This window comes from Aspergillus sclerotioniger (genome assembly GCF_003184525.1).
Source record: "Aspergillus sclerotioniger CBS 115572 chromosome Unknown BO94scaffold_18, whole genome shotgun sequence".
In the NCBI taxonomy this organism is placed as follows: Eukaryota; Fungi; Ascomycota; class Eurotiomycetes; order Eurotiales; family Aspergillaceae; genus Aspergillus; species Aspergillus sclerotioniger.
The window spans coordinates 376,727-396,866 of record NW_020291008.1 but is presented as its reverse complement, the minus strand read 5'-3'; the positions used below and the strand labels follow the sequence as shown (position 1 = coordinate 396,866).

At 52.0% G+C, this 20,140-nt stretch overlaps 9 protein-coding genes across 9 annotated transcripts; 4 read left to right on the top strand and 5 right to left on the bottom strand.

The window, feature by feature from the left end:
* Positions 1-580: 580 nt before the first annotated feature.
* BO94DRAFT_536464 (uncharacterized protein) lies at positions 581-1,144 on the bottom strand. The gene is made up of 3 exons (XM_025612024.1): positions 935-1,144; positions 823-882; positions 581-771 (listed from the first exon to the last, which is right to left on the bottom strand). Exon 1 carries the CDS (start codon positions 1,130-1,132, stop codon positions 935-937), a length of 198 nt encoding a protein of 65 aa, XP_025466252.1. The 5' UTR covers positions 1,133-1,144; the 3' UTR covers positions 581-771; positions 823-882.
* A 1,671-nt stretch (positions 1,145-2,815) lies between these two features.
* On the top strand, positions 2,816-4,153 carry BO94DRAFT_586833 (putative zinc metallopeptidase; the record flags this gene model as incomplete). Its single annotated transcript, XM_025615782.1, has 2 exons — positions 2,816-2,834; positions 2,904-4,153. 2 exons carry the CDS (start codon positions 2,816-2,818, stop codon positions 4,151-4,153), a joined length of 1,269 nt encoding a protein of 422 aa, XP_025466251.1.
* BO94DRAFT_536463 (NAD(P)-dependent alcohol dehydrogenase) lies at positions 3,802-5,461 on the bottom strand. The gene has a single exon (XM_025612023.1). It carries the CDS (start codon positions 5,260-5,262, stop codon positions 4,246-4,248), a length of 1,017 nt encoding a protein of 338 aa, XP_025466250.1. The 5' UTR covers positions 5,263-5,461; the 3' UTR covers positions 3,802-4,245.
* Positions 5,462-7,133: 1,672 nt separating this feature from the next.
* BO94DRAFT_494943 (uncharacterized protein) lies at positions 7,134-8,735 on the bottom strand. The gene is made up of 2 exons (XM_025609249.1): positions 8,194-8,735; positions 7,134-8,143 (listed from the first exon to the last, which is right to left on the bottom strand). Exons 1-2 carry the CDS (start codon positions 8,672-8,674, stop codon positions 7,284-7,286), a joined length of 1,341 nt encoding a protein of 446 aa, XP_025466249.1. The 5' UTR covers positions 8,675-8,735; the 3' UTR covers positions 7,134-7,283.
* Positions 8,736-9,026: 291 nt separating this feature from the next.
* On the top strand, positions 9,027-11,593 carry BO94DRAFT_494941 (uncharacterized protein; the record flags this gene model as incomplete). The annotated part of the gene is made up of 5 exons (XM_025609248.1): positions 9,027-9,612; positions 9,663-9,814; positions 9,871-9,936; positions 10,008-10,614; positions 10,662-11,593. 5 exons carry the CDS (start codon positions 9,030-9,032, stop codon positions 11,138-11,140), a joined length of 1,887 nt encoding a protein of 628 aa, XP_025466248.1. The 3' UTR covers positions 11,141-11,593.
* A 108-nt stretch (positions 11,594-11,701) lies between these two features.
* On the top strand, positions 11,702-15,310 carry BO94DRAFT_536461 (lipase/esterase family protein). Its single transcript, XM_025612022.1, has 4 exons — positions 11,702-12,074; positions 12,164-12,644; positions 12,749-12,890; positions 12,935-15,310. The coding sequence occupies exons 1-4, from the start codon at positions 12,006-12,008 to the stop codon at positions 14,925-14,927; spliced, it is 2,685 nt and encodes an 894-aa protein (XP_025466247.1). The 5' UTR covers positions 11,702-12,005; the 3' UTR covers positions 14,928-15,310.
* A 36-nt stretch (positions 15,311-15,346) lies between these two features.
* On the bottom strand, positions 15,347-16,510 carry BO94DRAFT_557627 (Mrp/NBP35 family ATP-binding protein; the record flags this gene model as incomplete). Its single annotated transcript, XM_025613938.1, has 5 exons — positions 15,347-15,527; positions 15,563-16,007; positions 16,078-16,197; positions 16,258-16,393; positions 16,454-16,510. The coding sequence occupies 5 exons, from the start codon at positions 16,508-16,510 to the stop codon at positions 15,347-15,349; spliced, it is 939 nt and encodes a 312-aa protein (XP_025466246.1).
* A 206-nt stretch (positions 16,511-16,716) lies between these two features.
* BO94DRAFT_519356 (AATF family protein) lies at positions 16,717-18,731 on the top strand. Its single transcript, XM_025610069.1, has 3 exons — positions 16,717-16,819; positions 16,886-16,985; positions 17,085-18,731. The coding sequence occupies exons 1-3, from the start codon at positions 16,762-16,764 to the stop codon at positions 18,580-18,582; spliced, it is 1,656 nt and encodes a 551-aa protein (XP_025466245.1). The 5' UTR covers positions 16,717-16,761; the 3' UTR covers positions 18,583-18,731.
* A 302-nt stretch (positions 18,732-19,033) lies between these two features.
* On the bottom strand, positions 19,034-19,723 carry BO94DRAFT_586826 (uncharacterized protein; the record flags this gene model as incomplete). Its single annotated transcript, XM_025615781.1, has 1 exon — positions 19,034-19,723. The coding sequence occupies one exon, from the start codon at positions 19,721-19,723 to the stop codon at positions 19,034-19,036; it is 690 nt and encodes a 229-aa protein (XP_025466244.1).
* Between the last annotated feature and the right edge of the window lie 417 nt (positions 19,724-20,140).

The window sequence follows — 20,140 nt, the reverse complement described above, 5'->3', positions numbered from 1 at the left end:
TAAGAGTATGGTTGAAAGACTTTTGTGTGTGGATAGTGGTGCACCATTCTGCGATTTGTCTCGGTGCTGTTTAGGTATTTGTGCAGTGCCTAGTGGCTGATTCTTCTTGATGAGTGCGTATTCCATCTCATGTGTACAAAAGCAAGCTACACAGTAATCCGCATAGAAAGGCTTCGGACGGAAACGAATGAGCTTTCACCCCCCTCCTCCAAAGCCTTGTTATAGATGCTGCTTCAGTTATCTGCCTACTCCATTTCCCAATGATCATAGTATCGTTCTGAGCAACGAACATGGTAATTCATAGTCAGGGTTCGTGTAAAGCAACCACGTAGATGAAAGTAAGAGTCCTTGAGATATAAAATATTAATGTTCTTAAAGTAGGTTGGTAACTAGCACGGTCAGGGAGAATTTATGAGCTTCTGTACGAGTTAGGAGCTGATCAGTGTTGTAGTGTCTTGCAGAAGAGGAGGGGCAGTCATAGCTAATCTACTCGTCATATTGCAAGTGAGGAAAGCCAAACGGTTCAATTTGTCATGAAATATCAAAGATAAGAAACATCAGTACTCAAAGTGATCTTCGTCCCCAACACCGCCTGCGGCGTGCCACTCAGAAAGATCAACGAGCATAATTATCATCATCAAATAAGACCTCATCCTCCATAAATCCTGTATCTTCTTGTTCAACTACCCGATCCCCAAAGTACAGGACGTACCACTCCAATACCCGCAAGAGAACCATGATGACAAACGTGAGTGTGGCTTGAATGGCCGTCTACAGGTAGTTAGCTATTGTACTAACTGTAACCGTAGAGCTGCCACTTACCATAATAAACCAAGGCATTTGCTGGAGACAATAGACCACAAGAGCAAAAGATGAGTAGATCTGAAGTCGGGATGGTTAGTTGGAGTCATGAGTCGGGTGGATCTTCAACGCACTATTTCCTGCAGACAAGGTTAATGCAACGGGAGCATTTTCCGTGGCAGCTGTGAGGTCCAACACAGAACTGTCCACACATGTCACCTCTTTTATCGAGAGTGTCCTTGGGGATAGGAGTGGTGTCCTCAAGGTTGACCGCTGCCGCGTTGGCCAGGGTGGCGAGGAGAGAGAAAGCGAGGAATTTGAAAAGCTGCATGGTGAGAAGATTGGTTTTGAAGAAGTGGGGTCGGATTGATCTGTGGAGGAGGGGATAGGGGTTTTTAAGCAAAATTCTGGGAAGACCATGGTGAATGTATAGGTGAAAGAGGTAGCATAGACATAGATGGTTGGGTGAATTTGATCCGGTTGGCTCCGACACAAGTGTTACACAGAGGAACAAGTATTGATGAATGAGCAAGCAAGGCGATAACCCCAACAATGGGCTTGAACTTTAGTTGTTTGATATGAATGGTGTGCCCCTGCAATCTAAGATATTCTGTGACTCAAGGCTGACACGATGCTTGTTAGCCTAGAAACCAGGCAAGTCATCTTTGTGTTATTGATGCAGGTTGCAGTACCTTTCAAGAGCATTCAGAATACCCTTTGTTAACACAAGGTAGATCCAGGTAGGGAGTAGATCTACAGAATGGGTTTCATTGCAAACAGAACAACGGGTCTTTGCTTCCGAGGCACCCGAGTGCTTTATCAATTGAATGATCGGCACTTGACCAGACAAAGGCCAAGCAGCCCCTACAGTGCCGTGCAACATAACAGGCGGGTTAATAACTGACATACAAAGGATCCTAGCATAAAGCTGTCATCCCTCGTGGTAGGCCATGTTGACTACCAGCCTGGCCACACTGTGTTGTATTTAACCTGACATTGAATCTTTGTCTCTTATAGGAGGCTCAGTCACCGCTGTTGTGTGTATGTACTTGAATCTTTCTTTCTTGAATGACTGAATATTCGCATCCGATTTATCCATTCTCGCAGATGTTGACCAAGCCTTGATTTAGAGACTTCAAACTCGTAAAGATCCATTACAGCCAAGGATGCCAACATAGGAAGCCCTTGCTTCACGTTTCTTTTGTGACACATGTATGGATAGCTGCAGTCAGAATGAAACTGGCGTGCCCATTCTCTCAAATCAGAGTCAAGTGATTAATTATCTGCGACTTCAAAGCTTCTTGGCAGACTGCAATTCATGGTTGCAGATGAATGTTGGTTGCATGTTCTACCATGAAACTCAAACCCAGAGAGTCATCTACGTAATTGAGTATTGTACCATAAGGTTCCACAGATAATGTCACCTGAATGGCTCCTTAAACAGGAACGTGAACAAAAGCAACAGTGCTGCGATATCATTAGCTTTACCACCATCCTTTTTCATATGACGTTACCAGGCGGCCCGTGCTTATGGAATTGGAGTCAGTAAGTACAAACAGACCCATTGTGGCTTAGTGAAGGAATCATGATCGCCGCAATTTGGAGATAGTTGGCAGGTAGGTTGGGGAATGGACGAAAGGCCGGCGTGCTGCCTGCATCGGTCGAGGCTCCGATAGCCGAGCCCGAGGGGGAGATAAGCATAGCAGCCAGACTGGCCAGTTAGCCGACCGAGCCCCGCCGGGCCAAGGATCGCCCTACTTTATCGGCGTCTCCCGCTTGCCCCATCATCCACCTTCCTGAGACATTAACTCCCTTACATAGGTCGGCAACCGTACCAGTGGAAATGTGGAATAGCCAGATGGGGCTCCAGTTTCCCCTCATGGGAGATGACGAGCCTCGCACTTCGTTTCCTCTAAGATGCTCGAGAAGCCCACCAATCTTTCATATAAAGCGTCCAAAGCTCCCGCCCTCAGGTCCTCATTCTATCTCATCCCATTAAGCTCAGATCTCCAACATGCACATGAAACTTACAAGTAAGCCTTTCTAGAACGTTGACCATCAATGGTGCCTTTCATGCCAGCCAGTGATGCTAACAGCTTCAGATAATCTGGGGGCCATACTCGAGGAATCCCGTCCCAATTTGACGCCATTCGAGTCCCTCTATCGCCACATACATAGCAACCCCGAGTTATCCTTCTGCGAAGAAGAAACCTCGACCATTGCTGCAGAGCATCTGGGGGAACTAGGATTCGAAGTGCATACACACATCGGTGGCTATGGCGTTGCAGGCGTTCTTCGAAATGGGGATGGGCCCACAGTTCTGCTTCGAGCAGACATGGATGCACTCCCAGTAGAGGAGAAGACAGGCCTCCCCTACGCAAGCACCAAGACCGCAAAGAGCAAGGACGGAGTTGAAATGCCTGTCATGCACGCCTGCGGCCACGACACTCATGTTGTCAGCTTGATGGCCAGTGCTTCTCTCCTTCTCAAGGCCCGAGAGCATTGGTCCGGTACCCTGATCTGCATCTTCCAACCAGCAGAGGAATTGGTATCGGGAGCGCGAGCCATGCTGGACGATGGTCTCTACGACAAGATTCCACACCCGGACGTGGTGCTGACACAGCATGTTATGCCCATGAAAGCAGGCACGGTCGGTATCGTCTCTGGCCGGCTATTGACGGCTGCAGATTCGTTCAATGTGCGTATCTTCGGAAAGGGTGGCCATGGGTCGTCACCTGAAGTCTGTATTGACCCTGTTGTTACGGGTGCCTCGATCATCATGAAGCTGCAGACCATTGTGGGCCGCCAGGTGCCTCCGGGCAAGCTGGCTGTGGTGACATGTGGCTATATCCAAGCTGGCCACGCAGGGAATGTCATTCCGGACACTCTGGATCTTAAGCTGGACGTGAGGACGTGCGAAGACTCGATTCGTGAGCGTGTGGTGAGTTCAGTCAAACAGATCATCCGCGCCGAGTGCGAGTCGGCTGGCTGTGAGAAGGAACCGCGAATCGACCATGTCTCCTCTACACCAGCCACCATAAACGACGATGCTACCGTGCAAGCTCTGAGGAGAACCTTCGGCGCTTACTTCGAAGACCGTCTCGTTGAGACAGATCCTGGGAATGCAAGCGAGGACTTTTCTTTACTGGCTCGAGCCGTGAACGCGCCGTACGTGATGTGGACATATGGCGGCGTTGATCCCCAGAATTGGGACGACGCAGTCAAGAATGGCACAGTGAAGGACCTCCCCAGTAACCACTCGCCATACTTTGCGCCAGTGATCGAGCCCACGCTGCAAACAGCCGTGGATGCGATATCTCTCGGGGCGTTGACTTTCCTGAAGCAGAAATGAACCCGCCATACGGACATCCCCATAATCATTAGAACCCACCCTACGAATAGAATAAAATAACACATTACCCCCACCCAAGCCTAGCAGAGTCCTCACTTCCTCTCCCCAACATGAACCACAATCTTCCCCCTCGCCCTCCCCTCTCTCAACTTCTCAAACGCTTTCGGCGCCTCCTCAAACTCAAAAACACTATCCAGCACAACCTTCACCTTCCCCTCTGCAATCAACTCCCCCACCTTAGTCAAATCCCTCCGATTACTCTTCCAGAAAATGGGCACATACTTCGCCTTCCCACCGCCCAAAAATCTCGGCCTCAACATCCTCACCATAAACGTCGGCATCCAATGTGCCCCAACCTGCGTAAACACTCCCCCAGGCACCAAGAACCCCTCACTCTCCGCATACAACCCCGTCGGCTCTCCCACATGATCCACAACCAACTTGAAAACCTTCCCCTTCCCCTTCAACACCTCCACCACATCCTCTTTCGCATAATCTATCACCTCATCCGCACCCAACCCCTTCACAAACTCCACCTTCTTAGTAGAGCACACAGCCGTAACCTCACACCCCAACGCCTTGGCAATCTGCACCGCATAGATCCCACACCCACCAGATGCACCCACAATAAGCACCTTATCCCCTTTATCAGGCGTCACATACGGCGAAATAGCCTGCCATGCCGTCTGCCCCGCGACACCCACCGTCGCTGCGTGATCGATCCCAACGCCCTCCGGTACTAATTGTACGTGCTCTGTCTCTGCAAGGATGTATTCCCCAAATGGCCCGAACTGGGTAGGTAGGGGCAAGGTTCCGTAGACGATTTGGCCGGCGGTGAATTCCGTGACGCTAGATCCTGGGGTGATGATTTCGCCTGCGAAGTCGAGACAGGGGCTGGCGGGTTTGCGGATCAGGAGGCGAGATATGATTGGCATCGAGGGGACTTTGTAATCGGCTGGGTTTAGGGCGCAGGTGAGGACGCGGATGAGGAGTTGGGTCGGTTTCGGTGGTGGAGGGGGTGTGGCGGTCGGGGTTAGGGTGAGGTTTTGTTCGAGGGTTGGGGTGGTGTGGCTGTAGAGCCAGGCTTTCATTGTTGTTGGGTGTGACATATTGGATGTTGGATGGGTGAGTGAGTTAGTGAGTGGGATGTTGTGTTGTTGATGGTGGAGGTGGAGGTGGAGGAAATGGTGTGATGGAGAGCTGTCGGAAAGGTTGCCGGGCGGGCCGGATTGGGAATGGTGCGGTGTTTGGAAGGCGATAAGATAAGAGTGCTGGGCGACGTCATTGTTGTGTTTCTTTGTTTGTTGGCTTTCCTGGGAATTTCTCTGGTATTGGTGCCGATTATACTAATTAGAGAGTCAGTACACCGTATGTAGTAGTTTAATGGCTGCGTTGTGCAGAATTCCCATAAGTTTTACCAAATTGTTGTTATTCTAGAAGCTCATCTTGCGAATGTACAGGCGACCCAACAGACAATGAGTGGCTACTACTATTGCTGGAGGATACATAAAACTGGACGAACTTACAAAAAATATAGTCAAATTTCAATAATATTTACATAATTGAGGAGTGCGTATTCTCCTGTACTAGTGCTTACCATGCCAGCATTGGTGCTTACTGCCGAGGCTTATCCGACCTCCGCAATCCTTTCAAATATAATATGTTTTCACCCAGGATGATCTCTTATCCGGTGTATAAAAATCGCCAAAGAACATCTTTCCATTATATCACAATGCGGGTTAGCAGACCAGCCAGCGAAAGACATGCAAATCGCGCTTTTCAGCAACTCAGCCAGAGTTCTGCTTCAATGTGCAGGTAGGAAATATATATGAGTGGATGAGAATTGATACGAGCTTTTTGCTATCTTGACGATCATCGATTAAGAGAGCACTATACCACCCGGTACTACGCTATCTAGGAGACGCATATAGGCCCTCTTTAGAATTCTAACATGAGTGGGAGGAATTGTAGTCGTCTTAGAGTCAGAGGGCTTAGAAGGAGAGCACTACCCTAAGAACAAGTATAAATGTCAGCAGGAGTACTTAAGGGAGAGCAGATAATGGGGACCTTCAGGTCGATAGAAATAAGGATAAGCAACCAAGGACAGAGAGAATGAGGCAAAGGAAGAAGACAAGTGAAAAGGGGGCCCCCATTTCTGCAATAAGAAGTCATCGTGACCTGCGGCGTTTAAACTAGAACTTGATACAGGACTCCCGTGTGTTTAGAGAGAGGGTACTTCCCCCAGGTTATTATTTGTTGTTGGTTATAATTAAAGGAGAGGCAAGTGGAGCAAGACGTGCAGTTGCTTAGTGGTTGACTAAAAGCCATTTCATGAAGTTACGGATTCTGACTTGCAGGAGGTATCTAGAGTTGCAGTAGATGGAGGGGCGCAGACACAATGAACAGGTCACCTGATGGGAAAGAAATATTCCGGGTCAATTTCACCCGCGAGAGCCTCTTCTACCAAGCCTCCGTGTTCATTATGTATTCGATCATAACGAACACTTCTTTAAGTACAATCAGATATTGGCTATCCTCTTCACAGAAAGCACCCAACTCACCTCATATGTTATGACTCCAGAGAGTACGAGCGCCGCTGAGAATTATCTAGCCAACCCAAGGATTCTTAGGGGTTGATGAAGGCGACGCGTCAAGTTGATCGACTAACGAATAGTCAGCCTGTCAATCAGTCGGCCCCCATCACCCAGACCATTCTAATACTCAAGCCGCGCGTCAAAAGTAGTGCTTTCAGCCTCGTGCGAATCGTAAGCTTACTGTTTAACCTCATTTATGCTTATCTGGAGCTAGTCTGATGATGGTGGCTTTGCTATCTTTCGCCCCCACGCCATCGATTCCTTCCGACTTGGTTTGCAAGAATCGCCTTCTGCTTGCGCATTATACCGTCAAGCGAGATGAACACGGGCTATAGTACTATAGCAGAGGTATAAGTAATGAAATCAATACCATTGACAGAATGGGTCAGTTGGACTTCTGCATGATTTCATTATATGCTTCATGATCCCTCAATTTACGCGCTCTGACATGCATTAACAGCGCCCCAAACCCGGTGCTCGAAAAGTTTATTCAATTTGTATGTCCGTTGAACTCTTCCGAACGAGTTAAAGGATACTCAAAGAAAATGGATTCCACGAATTCGCCAACACACCCCACAACGATCACAGTCAAATAGTTGATAACCAGCCTCGGTACTGTCAAGCACACGCTCAACCCGCAATTGCACTCCGACTTCCTGCAACGCTTGAAACACCGACCGTCCGCTGTTATCTCCGAACGGGCTGTTTAGTATCGCGTTCTTGGATGATTTGGCTGACTGGACAGTGATGGTTTCCAGATTTGGCAAGCTCCCTCGCGAGACCCAGTTGTAGACTAGGAGTAAAGTATACAGGTCTGGTGTGCTTTGTTCGTGATATTCAAAGAATACCAGACGTTTGAGGCCCAGAGGAAGCTGGCATTTTAGCTCAGGGCTTTTCCAGAGGCAGACTTCGTTGTTGTCTTTTGGGTCAAACTTTCCGTCTCCTCTCAGGGCGCGTGGGTCAACGGTAAGCTGTTCCAGGCAGGAAAAATCGCGAAAGTCTAGCGCTGGATTATCCCAGTTACCCGGATAAAAGTCCATGTCTAGAGTATTAAGTGAGTCAGCCTGCACTTTCACGGTGTCAATGCATTTCTGCCTGTCCTCCATAAGATTGTATGGCCTGTGCGTCCAAGGAGCCCCTTTATAAGTGAAATGTTTCAAAGCACGCGGCAGGGACAATAGGTCCTGGATCCCTCTAGGTGCCGCATCACAACAGAACAGGCTTAATCTTTCGAGTGACGTTGATCGAGTTGACGCCATGAGAGAGTCCTCCAGACCCGAAACATTGGCCCCCAAAATGGTCAAATCTTTCATGTACGGATGGATCATCACGGTCCCTCGCAGGCGAAAATCCCAAAGCGGTTCCGAGCGGTCAACATCATCCATATTTAGCTGACCTAAGAGGATTAGCATGATAACCACTTCTGAACCGGAAATATTGGCAGACATTTTGTAAGTGACTGAAGGATCTGTGAACCTGGCATAGCGGACTGGGCAAAAAGATCATTCCACTTCTTGGTCTCTTCGATGACTCTCTCATATCCACCCAGGTATTCATCGTCATCCTCTCGCTCAGCATCGTATTCGAGGCCCTTGACGACCAGTGATCTCAATTTTACGAGGCGGCTGATTGTGGGGGCGAGGCTTTCCGCATAACACGGGTAATAGTCCTCCTCATCTGGGACCTCGACATAGTGGTAGTGGACTAGGAGCTCCTGGACATACTCAGCACGAGCTGACAGACAGTCAAGAGCGTATGCGAACTTTTTCCCATCGTGGTTGCGCAAGTACACAGACTGGTACAGGATGCGCTCGACAACCGGCCGAAGCTGCTGACAGACCCGCGCAAGGCTGGCGAGAGAAGCACGGGAGGCGACCCGTGCCAGGATCGCCTCGAGCAGCTCCGGGGGCAATGCGAAGAGATTCATGTGGAGTCAAAGGCGTTGGGGGGACATTCAGGGATCCTAAGAAAGTTGATGTTCCAACGAAAGCGGAGGAACGGGAATTATAAAGAGCTTAGGCTGGGGGCGGTGGCTGATCCTAGCCTTGCCAACCCTAACTTTCCGCTCCGGTACCTGTGCGCCTCCGCAGTTCGGCCCCAATAATGAAACATCCCGGCCCCAAATGCATACGCGTTGCAGAGCCTCGACAGTATAGACGCTTCCTAATCCTGAAGTATACTGGCAATTGAAGCAGCATGGGCACTCATGGGAGAAGGAATAAATATCCCGGCCTTGCTCTTCTGACCAGTTCGAAATCACACAACTCCTCGATCGTCCCATCATGGCTGGTCCTAAAGCTGCAGCTCTCTTGTTCGTGCTGGCCCATCTGGCCTCCGCCTCTTTTTGGCCTGTAGCTCGAGGCGAAGCATCATCTTCGGCCGTGGCTGCTGCTGCGAGCTCGACCTCAGCATCGACCTGCTGGAAGTACGTTCTTCCTGCCAATCTCACCGAAGACGACACCGAACAAAATGAAGAATCTACCTCATCGACAAGACGGCGAAGTCACGGTGAGATCACGCACATAAATTACTTCGCCCGCCGAGGTCACGGCGATATCGATGAGCTGGGAAAATGCAAATTGACAGACACCATCTACAAACCCAAATATTTCACATCGAAGAATATACAAAATGGCCAGAACAAGGCAGACGGCTATAGCTTCCTCGGGTACTTTATCCCGAAGCTGGATACATGCGATGCAGCCGCCACTTACACCACACTTGCCCAGTCAGCGGATGTTCCGAAGGCTACCGCAGCCTATTGGGACACCGTCGAGTCCAATTCTCAGAAAACCTACCTCCCTCTGGGAACACAAATTAAAAATGCAAATGCCAAAGAGCCTCACATTAACATAGATCATGTTTGTGAGTAGGCTCAGGATTCTACGTTGCTCTGCCTGGGCTGACCACTTCAGATGAACTCCAAATTCTTGATGCATTCCTGACGGCTATGATCGACAAATACAATTTCTGCACCAATTTTAACACATGGTTCATGGAAATCGATAATACTTTCAAAAACCAGAGAGGCGAATATAAGTCTCGACTCCAGAAGCTCTACAGTTATGTATGTATCCCTTTGTTCGATGACCTACGCTACGGGAGGTACTGATGTGCCCACAGTTGCCTGGCCAAGTATACCCGGATCTAGTGGCCGAAGATAGTCGTCTAAATAGCTACAAAGCGCCTGTGAGTCAAGCCCCTTTTTCTCCTAAGATTTGACAATGATCTGATCGACCATGGCTAACTCAACGCATCAGATGTTTGGGAGCGACGAATTAACCGGCTTGCCCAAGCCAAGTGGCTCCGGCGATGAGCTTCATACCGGCGCCTTGAGCATTATGAACACCATGGCGGTTGTGGTCGCCATGCTCCGCGATAACAGCATCGCGAAGTACTTCAAGAACGCCAATACCCGTATCTATAAAGGGTTCCTTGGCATCGACGACCTCATGGCATCCCAGAAACAGTGCAATGACAAGCTGGACCTCCCTCAGCCGAATGGCGGCTGGGCCAGCGCCTATTCCAGCTGGATGGAGGACTTTGTGCAAACCCAAGCGAACGCCGTCTCGACCCGTATCTCATCCGTTTCGGGGCTCGTGACCAGCACGGAGGCTGCGGGGGTGAAGAACATCTACGGCAAAGCGCTGGACGCGTTCAACGAGAAATATCCGGCGGCATCATGGAAATGGGAGAACAGCCAGCTGCTGGACTGGAGTGCGAAGGATGGCACTTCCTTTGCCAAGCGAGGCTCCTCGGTGGCCGCCTGTACGCCCACTTCGACGGCATCTTCCTCCGCAAAGGCGACCCACTCTGCCTCCAGCAAAGCTACGCCGGCGCATACAGAAAGCACGGCAACTGAGACGGGTGAGTTGCTCCGAGGATAGTCGTTACAGAATGCTAACATGGACTAGCTTCGCATTCGGCCAAGGTCACCGTGACGAGTTCGCACAAGGCAACGCACACGTCGCCCACCACTGAGACGGAGACCAAGACCAAGCACAGCTCAGGATCTGCCGAGGTCAAGCACACGTCGAAGACTAGCAGTAGCGCGAAGGCCGTAGACACGGAGACCAGCAAAGCGGCACACAGCTCTACGACGGAGGCCAAGGGCTCGACGACGAACACCAGCACAAAGACCACTAGCCCGGAATCCAAGGAGACGACGACCACCACAAAATCTACCAGCACGAAGGCTAAGAAGACCACGAGTACGACATCCACACACTCCACCACGACCGAGCAGGAGACTACCACCACAACCTCAACCAAGGAGACGGACAAGGCCACCACGACCAAGAAGGAAAAGACCACCACGACCACCAAGAAGTCCTCGAAGACCACTGACTCGTCATCGTCCTCGTGCAAGAAGAAGAAATGCAAGAAGGGGTAAGTGGACCCGGTCTATGAGAGGAGTCCCGGCTAACATGGGATAGTAAATGTACTTGTGTGTCATAAGAGATTTGATGATCTGAAGTGTGGCTTGTGATGGACTGTACATTATTGATTTCTTCGAAGGCTGTGTACAGCCGGCTTGTTTATTAGTGTACCGACTTTTGATTCCCTACCAATGAATATGTTTGTGAGTGTGGAAAATTGCATCCGAGATAACCGGTGTAGAACGCCCGTGGCTGTGACTATTGACAAAGAAAGTGGAGTGGAAGCCTTTGTGTGTAGACTGACAGACTAGAGGAACAAGCCTCCATCTCGGAGTCTTGGCATCCGCATGAAGGATAAGCGAGGATCAGTGTGGACTGGACTGCTGCAGGAAAGCTCGGACCGGCCATCTTAATCTCAGTGTTTGCTCAATTATTGCTGAGTGCTGGCGAGAGACAAGTCATCGAGGCGTGGGCGGTGATTGGGGAACAAGCGGCCAGCACCGCCGCCGCAAGGGGATGATGGGCCCCCATGACATCACCCTCGGTCGGCTTTCTCTCTTTCTTCACCAGTGAGCATGCAACGCTCCCGCCATGCCATGACGATAAGCCATGGTGTTTGTGCCCTCAGTGCCCTCAGTGCCCAATGACAGGTGGCAATGGACTCCAGCTGCAAAGCGTTCCTGTCCTCGGCTCGATCTCCTCCCTCGTTGATCTCGTCTCTGCATGCGCTCGTTTCAACCTCCCCCTTTCCCCCCTTCATTCCTGCGACCCGCTCCACCGGCCATCGTTATCCTCACCACTCACCTTCCTTGGCTTCTTTTTTTCGAGCTACAAAAGCCATGCGTCTTGGTCGTTCCTTTCTTCTCTAAAATTATCACCATGCCACTGAACACCTTCGCCCTGGGCGTGGCCCTCACCCCGGCGGTCCTTCAGACCCTGATCTCTCATGTGGGTCGCTCTGCCGCTGTCACCCCAGCCGGTTCTCCCGCCTTTATTAGTATTGACCCTGATTCTCATCCTGACCCAATCTTCTTTAGTATTTACATCGCAAATCCCTTCGTCATAAGCCCAATGTCCACCTTACCTACGATGAGGCGATCCGGATCATGCGCGAATTCCTCGCGTACGCGGCCAAGCACCCTGTCGAGGACCTTCAGGCCTTCTCCTGTCAGAAAGTGCCCGTGCCCCATTGGGTGAAACTCCAAACTGTGACTGTGTCGGAGGATTATCTCTCGTCAGCAGCGGACGCCATCAACAAGCAGCTGGGTCCGAAGGGAATCGAACGGGTTGGCGGGAGTGAGTGGTGGCAATGGCGCGGACCGGCCGAGGATTTGAAGGGAGAGTGGATTGAGATGAAGGATGATTATAACGAACGGGAGCAGACGAGTCGCGATCACCCCAGCCAGAAGCGGATCATGCTGTATATTCATGGCGGGGCTTATTACTTCGCCAGCGTGGATACGCATCGGTACCAGATGCAGCGGCACGCGAGGAAGCTCAAGGGACGAGTGTTTGCACGGTAGGTTTCATCCACCTGATTTGATATTAATTACTAATTTGGAGTAGTGAGTTTGGATACAGCACACGAACCATGGGAAGAGAAAGCTAATTCCTTTTCACAGCTAAATATCGTCTGGCTCCGCAATATCCATTCCCTTGCAGTCTACAAGACTCGCTGGCCGCTTATTTGTATCTTTTGGCAGCCCATGACCCCAAGGAGATTATATTTGCCGGAGATTCGGCGGGAGGAGGAATGGTGCTTTCGTAAGTGAGTTGCGCGGAGTAGAGGACATGGCTGACGGTGAAAGGATGCTCGTCATTCTTCGCGATCAAGGGATTCCCTTGCCTGCGGGCGCAATCCTGATCTCCCCTTGGGTAGACCTCACGCATTCATTCCCAAGCATTGTCGCGGACAATCCAGGCGATTATATTCCTCAGTATGGCTTTAGACATAAGCCCTCCGCGGCATGGCCCCCGCCAAATGCAGATGAGCTTCGCGAACTCAAGAAAGGCCTCGCCAAGACTCCGGTCAGCCAGAGTGACGCCCTCAAGGCCATCCCAAATGACAATAGCCAGGCTGCAGACACGGCTGCAAAGGGGTATTCGGCCCATATGAATGGCTCGCCCGACGTTGACGAGGAGAGTATCACGGTGACACTTGACGGTGAGACCGTGGAGGTCAAGGATCAGATCCACATGTATACGACCAACGAACTCTTGACCCACCCTCTTGTTTCTCCGATCCTGCAGCCGTCTCTGGGAGGTCTGCCGCCGTTGCTGATCCAAAGTGGTGGTGGCGAAATGCTACGAGATGAGCATTTCTACGTTGCTCACAAGGCTGCCAACCCCGCGGCATACCCGCCTAGTGATAGGTTCATGGCTGAGCACGATCCGACACGAGAGATCCTCCACAAGCACCCAGGAACCCATGTGCAGCTCCAGGTCTGGGATGACCTCTGCCATGTTGCTCCCACCCTCAGTTTCACACGCCCCGCAAAGTACATGTTTCGGGCCATCGCACAATTCGGAGCCTGGGCCCTGGCTTGTGCCCAGAAGGCGGAGATGGAAATCGCCGATCCGCGATCTGGGACATCTAGCGAGTCTGACAGTATTGGTGATGCCACCAACGGTACCACCGAGGACTCCGTCTCATCGGTTGGAAAGGCCGGCGATCCATTACCGGCTTTCAAAGATCGCATGATTCGTCAGCGAGTCGACAAACGAGGCAATGTTTACCCGCTCGATCCTCCATCGTCCTGCCCCGTTCTTCAAATCCCCAACTCCGACGTCGGTGCCTTCAACCCGGATCTGGTCCGCGGGTGGCTCGTGGCGAAACGGGAGTGGGACGACAAGTTTGCGAAGGAGAAGCTCCGCGTTCAACGGCAGCGGATCAAGGAACTGGCGTACGGGCTGCAAGCCTTCAAGGGCGAGCTGCCTCCGCCTAGTTCGCTAGCGGCTAGACGAACTGCCCCTGGCGTATTGCCGTCCAAGACCGGACGCAAGAGCTACCCCATGACCATGTGGAGCCGGGTGGCCAGCAAGCAAGATGAGAGAATCATCGCGCGGGACCAGCAGAAAGGCCGTGCCAAGCGGACCAGTGTCGACGCCGGACGCGCTGGAGCGTCGATGGACGAGGCAGGCGAACATAAAGCGGGCACTTTGCCCACCATCGACCCATCCACTCGACCAGGAATTACGATCCAGGAACCGACTGATGTCAACGACGCCCCAAACACGTCCGAGCGAGCGAGCGTAGCCTCTCCCAAGAGCTCAACTGACGCACTCGCCCCGTCGCTTACCAAATCCACCAGCCGACTGATACTGTTGCCCGAATACGAGGGAAAGCAGCTTCTCGACGAAAATGCCAGCACACGGACACTCTTCCGCGAAGCCGGGGCCATTCCGACTGGGTCCGATGCCGTGTGGGCGCGTCTCCGTCAACGCCCGTTGTCCCATGCCGGCTCCGGCACTATCCGGAGCGAATTCACCTCTGAGCTCCCAGAAGACAGCAGCACAATCGGCGATGAGAAGTCGCTGGCGGTGACTACGACTGGAGTGGACGCGGCGAGCACACGAGCTGTGTTCCATGCTGGGGGAGTAGTGAGCCCGCTGAGCGACGATGATTCGATGTATCGGTCCTTTGATGCGACGGACGGGGGAGACATTGAGCCCTCTGTCAGTGGCAGTGCTGATGCCGGTGCAGCTAGCCTGAACGGTGCAGTCGAGACTGACAAACATTCGCGCCCGACGATGCCGAATCGGGAGTTTTTCAAGACGGCTGAAGAGTTTGTTGCATATTGATCATCATTTACAGACAATTCTGGATGATATACATTCGTTGCTTTCCTTGTGTTGGACCATTTCTGGATATCCTTCGATCTTCACCTTGATATCATCTTGGATACCATCTTTGATAATCATTTAGACTACCATCTTGAGTTATCTCTTTATATTCTCTTGGACTATGGTGATGTCTTGATGCTTACTGATCTTTACATTCTTTGGCTGAACATGGCAAGTACAAGACTCATGTTCTCGGGTGCTCTCTTCTGTTTTGTTTGAATACCCCTTACCAGATACCATACCTTATACTTCATACACCCAGACCATGTACATACACCAGACTCAAAATAATACATGACGCATCAATTGGGTATAACATACACATACTATACATCCTACACCTATACACACACATACAACCAACCAGCCAAAAAAATCTACCACTGAACCCCCACCTTCTTAGCAACCTGCTCCGCAATATCCAAAAACGCCTTCCTCCTCACCCCCATCCCCTCCCCCTCCCCCTCCTCCGCAACAACAGTCGGCACCCCCCTATCCGCATCCTCACAAACCCTCGCATCCAGAGGCACATCACCCAAAAACTCCACCCCGAGCCTCCTACATTCCGCCTCCACCCCCCACCCCCCTCACACCCTCCCCCATGCCCCCCATTCGAAAAAATCCTCGTCTGCAAACCACACCCCGGGCATGCAAAAAACGCCATATTCCTGACCATCCCCAACACCGGGACCTCCATGCGCTGAAACATGCCGATTCCGCGCACCGCGTCCCGTAGCGCGATATCCTGAGGTGTGGTTACGATAACCGCTCCATCGACAATCACTTCTTGGTTGATGGTTAGTTGGACGTCGCCGGTCCCGGGGGGAAGGTCGAGGAAGAGAACGTCGAGCGGACCCCAGGATACGCTGTGGAGGAGTTGGTGCATTGCTTTGGTGATCATTAGGCCGCGCCAGGAGATGGGCGTTGGGTCCATTGGTTGTCTGCTATCTGTTGTGGATGGGGATTGAGAAGAGGGGAGGAGGTAGCCCATTGACATGGATTTTAGGCCGTAGTTGGTTAGTGGGAGGAGGCAGTTTTCTGTTTGTGGTTGTTGGTGGTGGTTAGAGGTGGTGGGGTTTGGGTATGAGGGGTAGGAGTATGGACGTACTGTCGTCTAGTCTAGGTTCGCCTGATAGATTCAGTAAAGTTGGGATGGAAGGCCCGAAGATATCCGTGTCGAGGATGCCGGTGCGGATGCCGCGACGGGCGAAGGCGAGGGCGAGGTTGACTGTGTTGTTTTTTTTTTCTCAGTGTCTATCATACATAGGGAGGTATGGGATTGGTATACCGGCAATCGTCGACTTTCCCACGCCACCCTTCGCAGACGATACCGCAATGACCTTCTTCACATCCCGGATCTTGCGCTTCTCGGGGAGTGAGCGACGACTGCGGAAAGAGGGCGGAGTGCCGGAGCGAGGAAGTCCCTATTCTATCAGTATTTCCCTACATCCAAGACCTCAAATATATGGAGGGGGGAGACATACCAAAGGATTCTCATGCTGCAGCACCCTCACCGTGGAAAACAACCTCTTCCCCAACATGATGAACAAATCAATGAACTGTCGATGATGGTTTGTTGCATCACAACCCGCGCGCATAGATACTGCCCGTTAAACCTCACCGCCGGGGTAACCCGCCCAATCCAGCACCCACCTTCCCGTAAAGAGATAGTAATCCCGCCACCGCATCCCGAAATCTCGGGCAGAAAAACAAAAAAAATAAAAGTTGCTATCGCGCTAATTGTTAGCTACCTTGTCTGGTTCAGTTTTTATTTGAAAAGAACAGCGCAGCCATGGCGAAGAAATCTCTGGCGGAACAGATTGCCGAGTTGGAGGATTTGACTCCGAGAGGTATTTACTCATCTTTTTGGGGTATTGAGGAGTGAATAGTTTGGCTAATTGATGGGGGTTGCTTAGACTACGATCCTGAGGATTTGGATCGCGGGAATCAGGATAGTGATGAGGAGGTGGCTGAGAAGGATGCGAGTGCGGGAAGGGAACATTATCAGGATGTTGGGTTAGTTCTTTCTTCTTTCTTTCTTTGTTTGACTTGGTGGTATCTGGGTTGGGGGTTATGGTTGGGTGTTTGTCGTGGTTGCTGACGGTTGATTTACAGCAAGGCAAAATTGCGCAAACAGGATCCGATTGCCCTCGGAAAACAGTATGCCGGGTCGAAAGTGAGTCGTGATGCGTTGGAGGCCGACAGCGATGATGATCCGTTTGCGGCGCGGTCGAGCGACGAGGACGATGACGAGGATGATGAGGATGAGGATGAAGATGAAGACGAGGATCTGGAGCTTGGCAGCGACGAGGAAGACGAGGAGGGCTCAGAGAGTGAGGAAGAAGAGGAGCTCCGACCCTCCAAGGCAGCAAAGAAAGCCAAGAAGCAGGTCGAGGAAGACGACATGGATACGGACGAGTCGGACGAGCTGGACGACAGCGAGGGGTCATTCGACGATGACGACGAGATTCCCTCCGACGAAGAAGAAGACGACGATGACGAGTCCGAGTCCGAGTCCGAATCCTCCTCAGAAACCCCCCGCAAACCCAGCACCACCAACGACCGCGACGAACTCCGCCGCCTCATGGCCACGGACCAAAAAACCATCGCAGCAACCATCTCCCAAGCCGCCAAAGCCGACGCCATCAAAGGCAAAGCCGTGAAACAACAACGCGCGACCTTCGACGCCCTCCTCAACACCCGGATCAAGCTCCAAAAGGGCCTCACGGCAATCAACCAGCTCTCCACCCTCGCCGGCGGCAACTCGACCGAAGACCTAGACTCGGAAGCCATCACGTCCGCCGAATCCGCCGCCCTCGCGCTCTGGTCCACCCTCGAAGACCTCCGCGTCGCGCTCGCCGACGCCCAACACAACAGCAGCAGTGAGGAAACCAAGAAACGCAAGCGTCCAACCCCCACCACCTCAACCTCAACCGCAACTCTCTGGACTCGCATGACGGATCTCGAATCCACCGCGCACCCGCACCGCCGAAACATCCTGGACAAATGGTCCGCTAAGGTCCGCGGCGCGAACGCCGCCACCACAGCCAACACCCGGGGCAAACTCCTCAACTCGTCATCCTCGGCAAACCAGCAATCCATCGCCGCTGTCCTGGATGCCCAGGTCGCTACCGAGACGGGTGATCGTGCGGCTAAGCGCGCACGTCAGGATACTACCCCCGAGGGTCCTATCTACGACGACACAGTCTTCTACCAATCTCTGCTCCGGGATCTGGTCGAGCAGCGCATGTCGTCTTCGGACGCGATCACAAATGGTTTGGATACGTTGCATATACAGTTACCGACGCGGGGCGGGGCGGCGGTGCACCCTGTTACGGGGATGCGGAAGGACAAGGTGAAGCGGGATGTGGATACGCGGGCGTCCAAGGGGCGGAAGATGCGGTTCGATGTGCATGAGAAGTTGCAGAATTTTATGGCGCCGGAGGAGCGTGGGTCGTGGACGAAGCATGCGCGGGAGGAGTTCTTTGCGTCGTTGTTGGGGAAGACGGCGAGTGGGTTGCTACGGGAGGATGGGGATGATGAGGAGATGAGTGGTGGGGAGGAGAGTGAGGAGGATAGAGAGGAGGGTGGATTGAGGCTTTTTAGAAGCTAGGTGGTTGGATGTGGATGTATAGTACAATGCTGCTACCTACTGGAAGGAATGAAGGAGGAAGAGAGGGATAAAAGGTGCGTGTGTGCATGTGTGTATATATGTGGTGATTGATACAACAACAAGAACAACAACAACAAAAGTCGCAGTTTGGTTTGGTTTTTTTCTCTCTCACACAGGATCGCGTATCCTCTTCCCTTGTACCTGTCATATTGGCGTCGTAACTCATTAATCGTGAAGATGCAATTTGCGCTTCAGTCGGGTGTGCTATGTGCCCTGTGCTGCTTGCTCCCTCCACATCAACTCTTAGCAGGTAGAGCAAACCAAAGCATGGCGATGCAATCAACCCCCACAAAGAGTAAAGCTGACGCAGACGCAAATAGGCCGGTCGACACCCAATACACTCACAAACCCCCAGAAATAAAATAATCTTGCAGTAAGTGAGATAGTATGATCACCTCACCGAAGACCTCCTCGCCTTCGCCTCAGCAATAGCACCAGCATCAGTAGACGGATACTTCGGCAACGAGGCACTCCTCCCGTCCCCCTGCCACTGAAACTCGGTCCGTCTAGGCAACCCAAGCATTCTCTCTTGGACAGCGCGCTGGAGCTTCATCTTCCTATCTTCTTCTTCCTGGGGGGAGAGAAAATGCGGAAGTCCGTCCCAGTCGACGACAACGGCACCGGAGACATCGTTGTAGCCGGGGAGGGAGGTAGGAGGGGTAGAGGGGTTGGTGAGTTGGGAGTGGAGGGCTTGTTTGGTGGTGTCGATCATGGTTTTGAGTTCTGGTGAGAGGTCTTTGTCTTTCTCTGTGGGTGTGGTGGAGGTTGTGGTTGAGGTTGTGGTGATGTAAGATGGGAGGGTATCGTCGTCGTCGTTGTCTGAGAGGAGGTCGTCTGCTTCAGTTGGGGGGTTGATGTCCTGCCAGATGAAAGTGGTTTGTGTTGGTGAAGGTGTTGGGGATGGTGACGGTTCCGGAATGGATGCCTGAGGTGTGGATCTTTGCTCTGAGGGAGGATAAGTGTTGGGGACCTTTTCATAGAGAGTAGTCGAGGCGGAACTGAAGCGACGGTCCTTTTTACTGTTGAAAATCGACCGCCAGGAAAAGTGGTGGGCATTTAGCGAGGGATGATGGAGTGGCATGATGATGAAGGCAGACAGGCAGACAGGCAGACAGGCAGGCTGACGGGGCAGGATTGGAAGGGCAGAAGGATTGGAAGGAAGGAAGCTGCACATGCGGGGAATTGACAGCAAGCATTGGGCCGGACCGGCTCTTAAAGTCGGGGTTCCAATGACGTTCAGGGGTAGCAAATGCGGAGCCGTGATGCGGAACCGAGGCGAGCAAGGATGTTCGCAATTTGTGGAGGCTTCACGTGCACTATTGGATTGAGGGATCGGCCAGCTGATCCCTGGAGCTAGTTCCTGGCGCTCATAGTCGACGACTAGTCCAGGTCAGAAGGCGCTTTCCGGTTAAGCACTTACGAGGGAATAAACCAGGACAATTCCGAACCGGCAGACGGAAACGGAACACCAGGCTAGGAAAGTAGGGTTACACGGGGG

Bases quoted from the DNA above. Each gene is read 5' to 3' on its own strand.
- BO94DRAFT_536464 (XM_025612024.1), bottom strand. From the start codon at position 1,132: ATGCAGCTTTTCAAATTCCTCGCTTTCTCTCTCCTCGCCACCCTGGCC.
- BO94DRAFT_536463 (XM_025612023.1), bottom strand. From the start codon at position 5,262: ATGTCACACCCAACAACAATGAAAGCCTGGCTCTACAGCCACACCACC.
- BO94DRAFT_494943 (XM_025609249.1), bottom strand. From the start codon at position 8,674: ATGAATCTCTTCGCATTGCCCCCGGAGCTGCTCGAGGCGATCCTGGCA. The intron at 8,144-8,193 runs GTCTGCCAATAT...TAATCCTCTTAG, and splicing joins CCTTCAGTCACTTACAAAAT to GTCAGCTAAATATGGATGAT.
- BO94DRAFT_536461 (XM_025612022.1), top strand. From the start codon at position 12,006: ATGCCACTGAACACCTTCGCCCTGGGCGTGGCCCTCACCCCGGCGGTC. The intron at 12,645-12,748 runs GGTAGGTTTCAT...TCCTTTTCACAG, and splicing joins CAAGGGACGAGTGTTTGCAC to CTAAATATCGTCTGGCTCCG. The intron at 12,891-12,934 runs GTAAGTGAGTTG...TGACGGTGAAAG, and splicing joins GGAGGAGGAATGGTGCTTTC to GATGCTCGTCATTCTTCGCG.
- BO94DRAFT_519356 (XM_025610069.1), top strand. From the start codon at position 16,762: ATGGCGAAGAAATCTCTGGCGGAACAGATTGCCGAGTTGGAGGATTTG. The intron at 16,820-16,885 runs GTATTTACTCAT...GGGGTTGCTTAG, and splicing joins GGAGGATTTGACTCCGAGAG to ACTACGATCCTGAGGATTTG. The intron at 16,986-17,084 runs GTTAGTTCTTTC...GTTGATTTACAG, and splicing joins GAACATTATCAGGATGTTGG to CAAGGCAAAATTGCGCAAAC.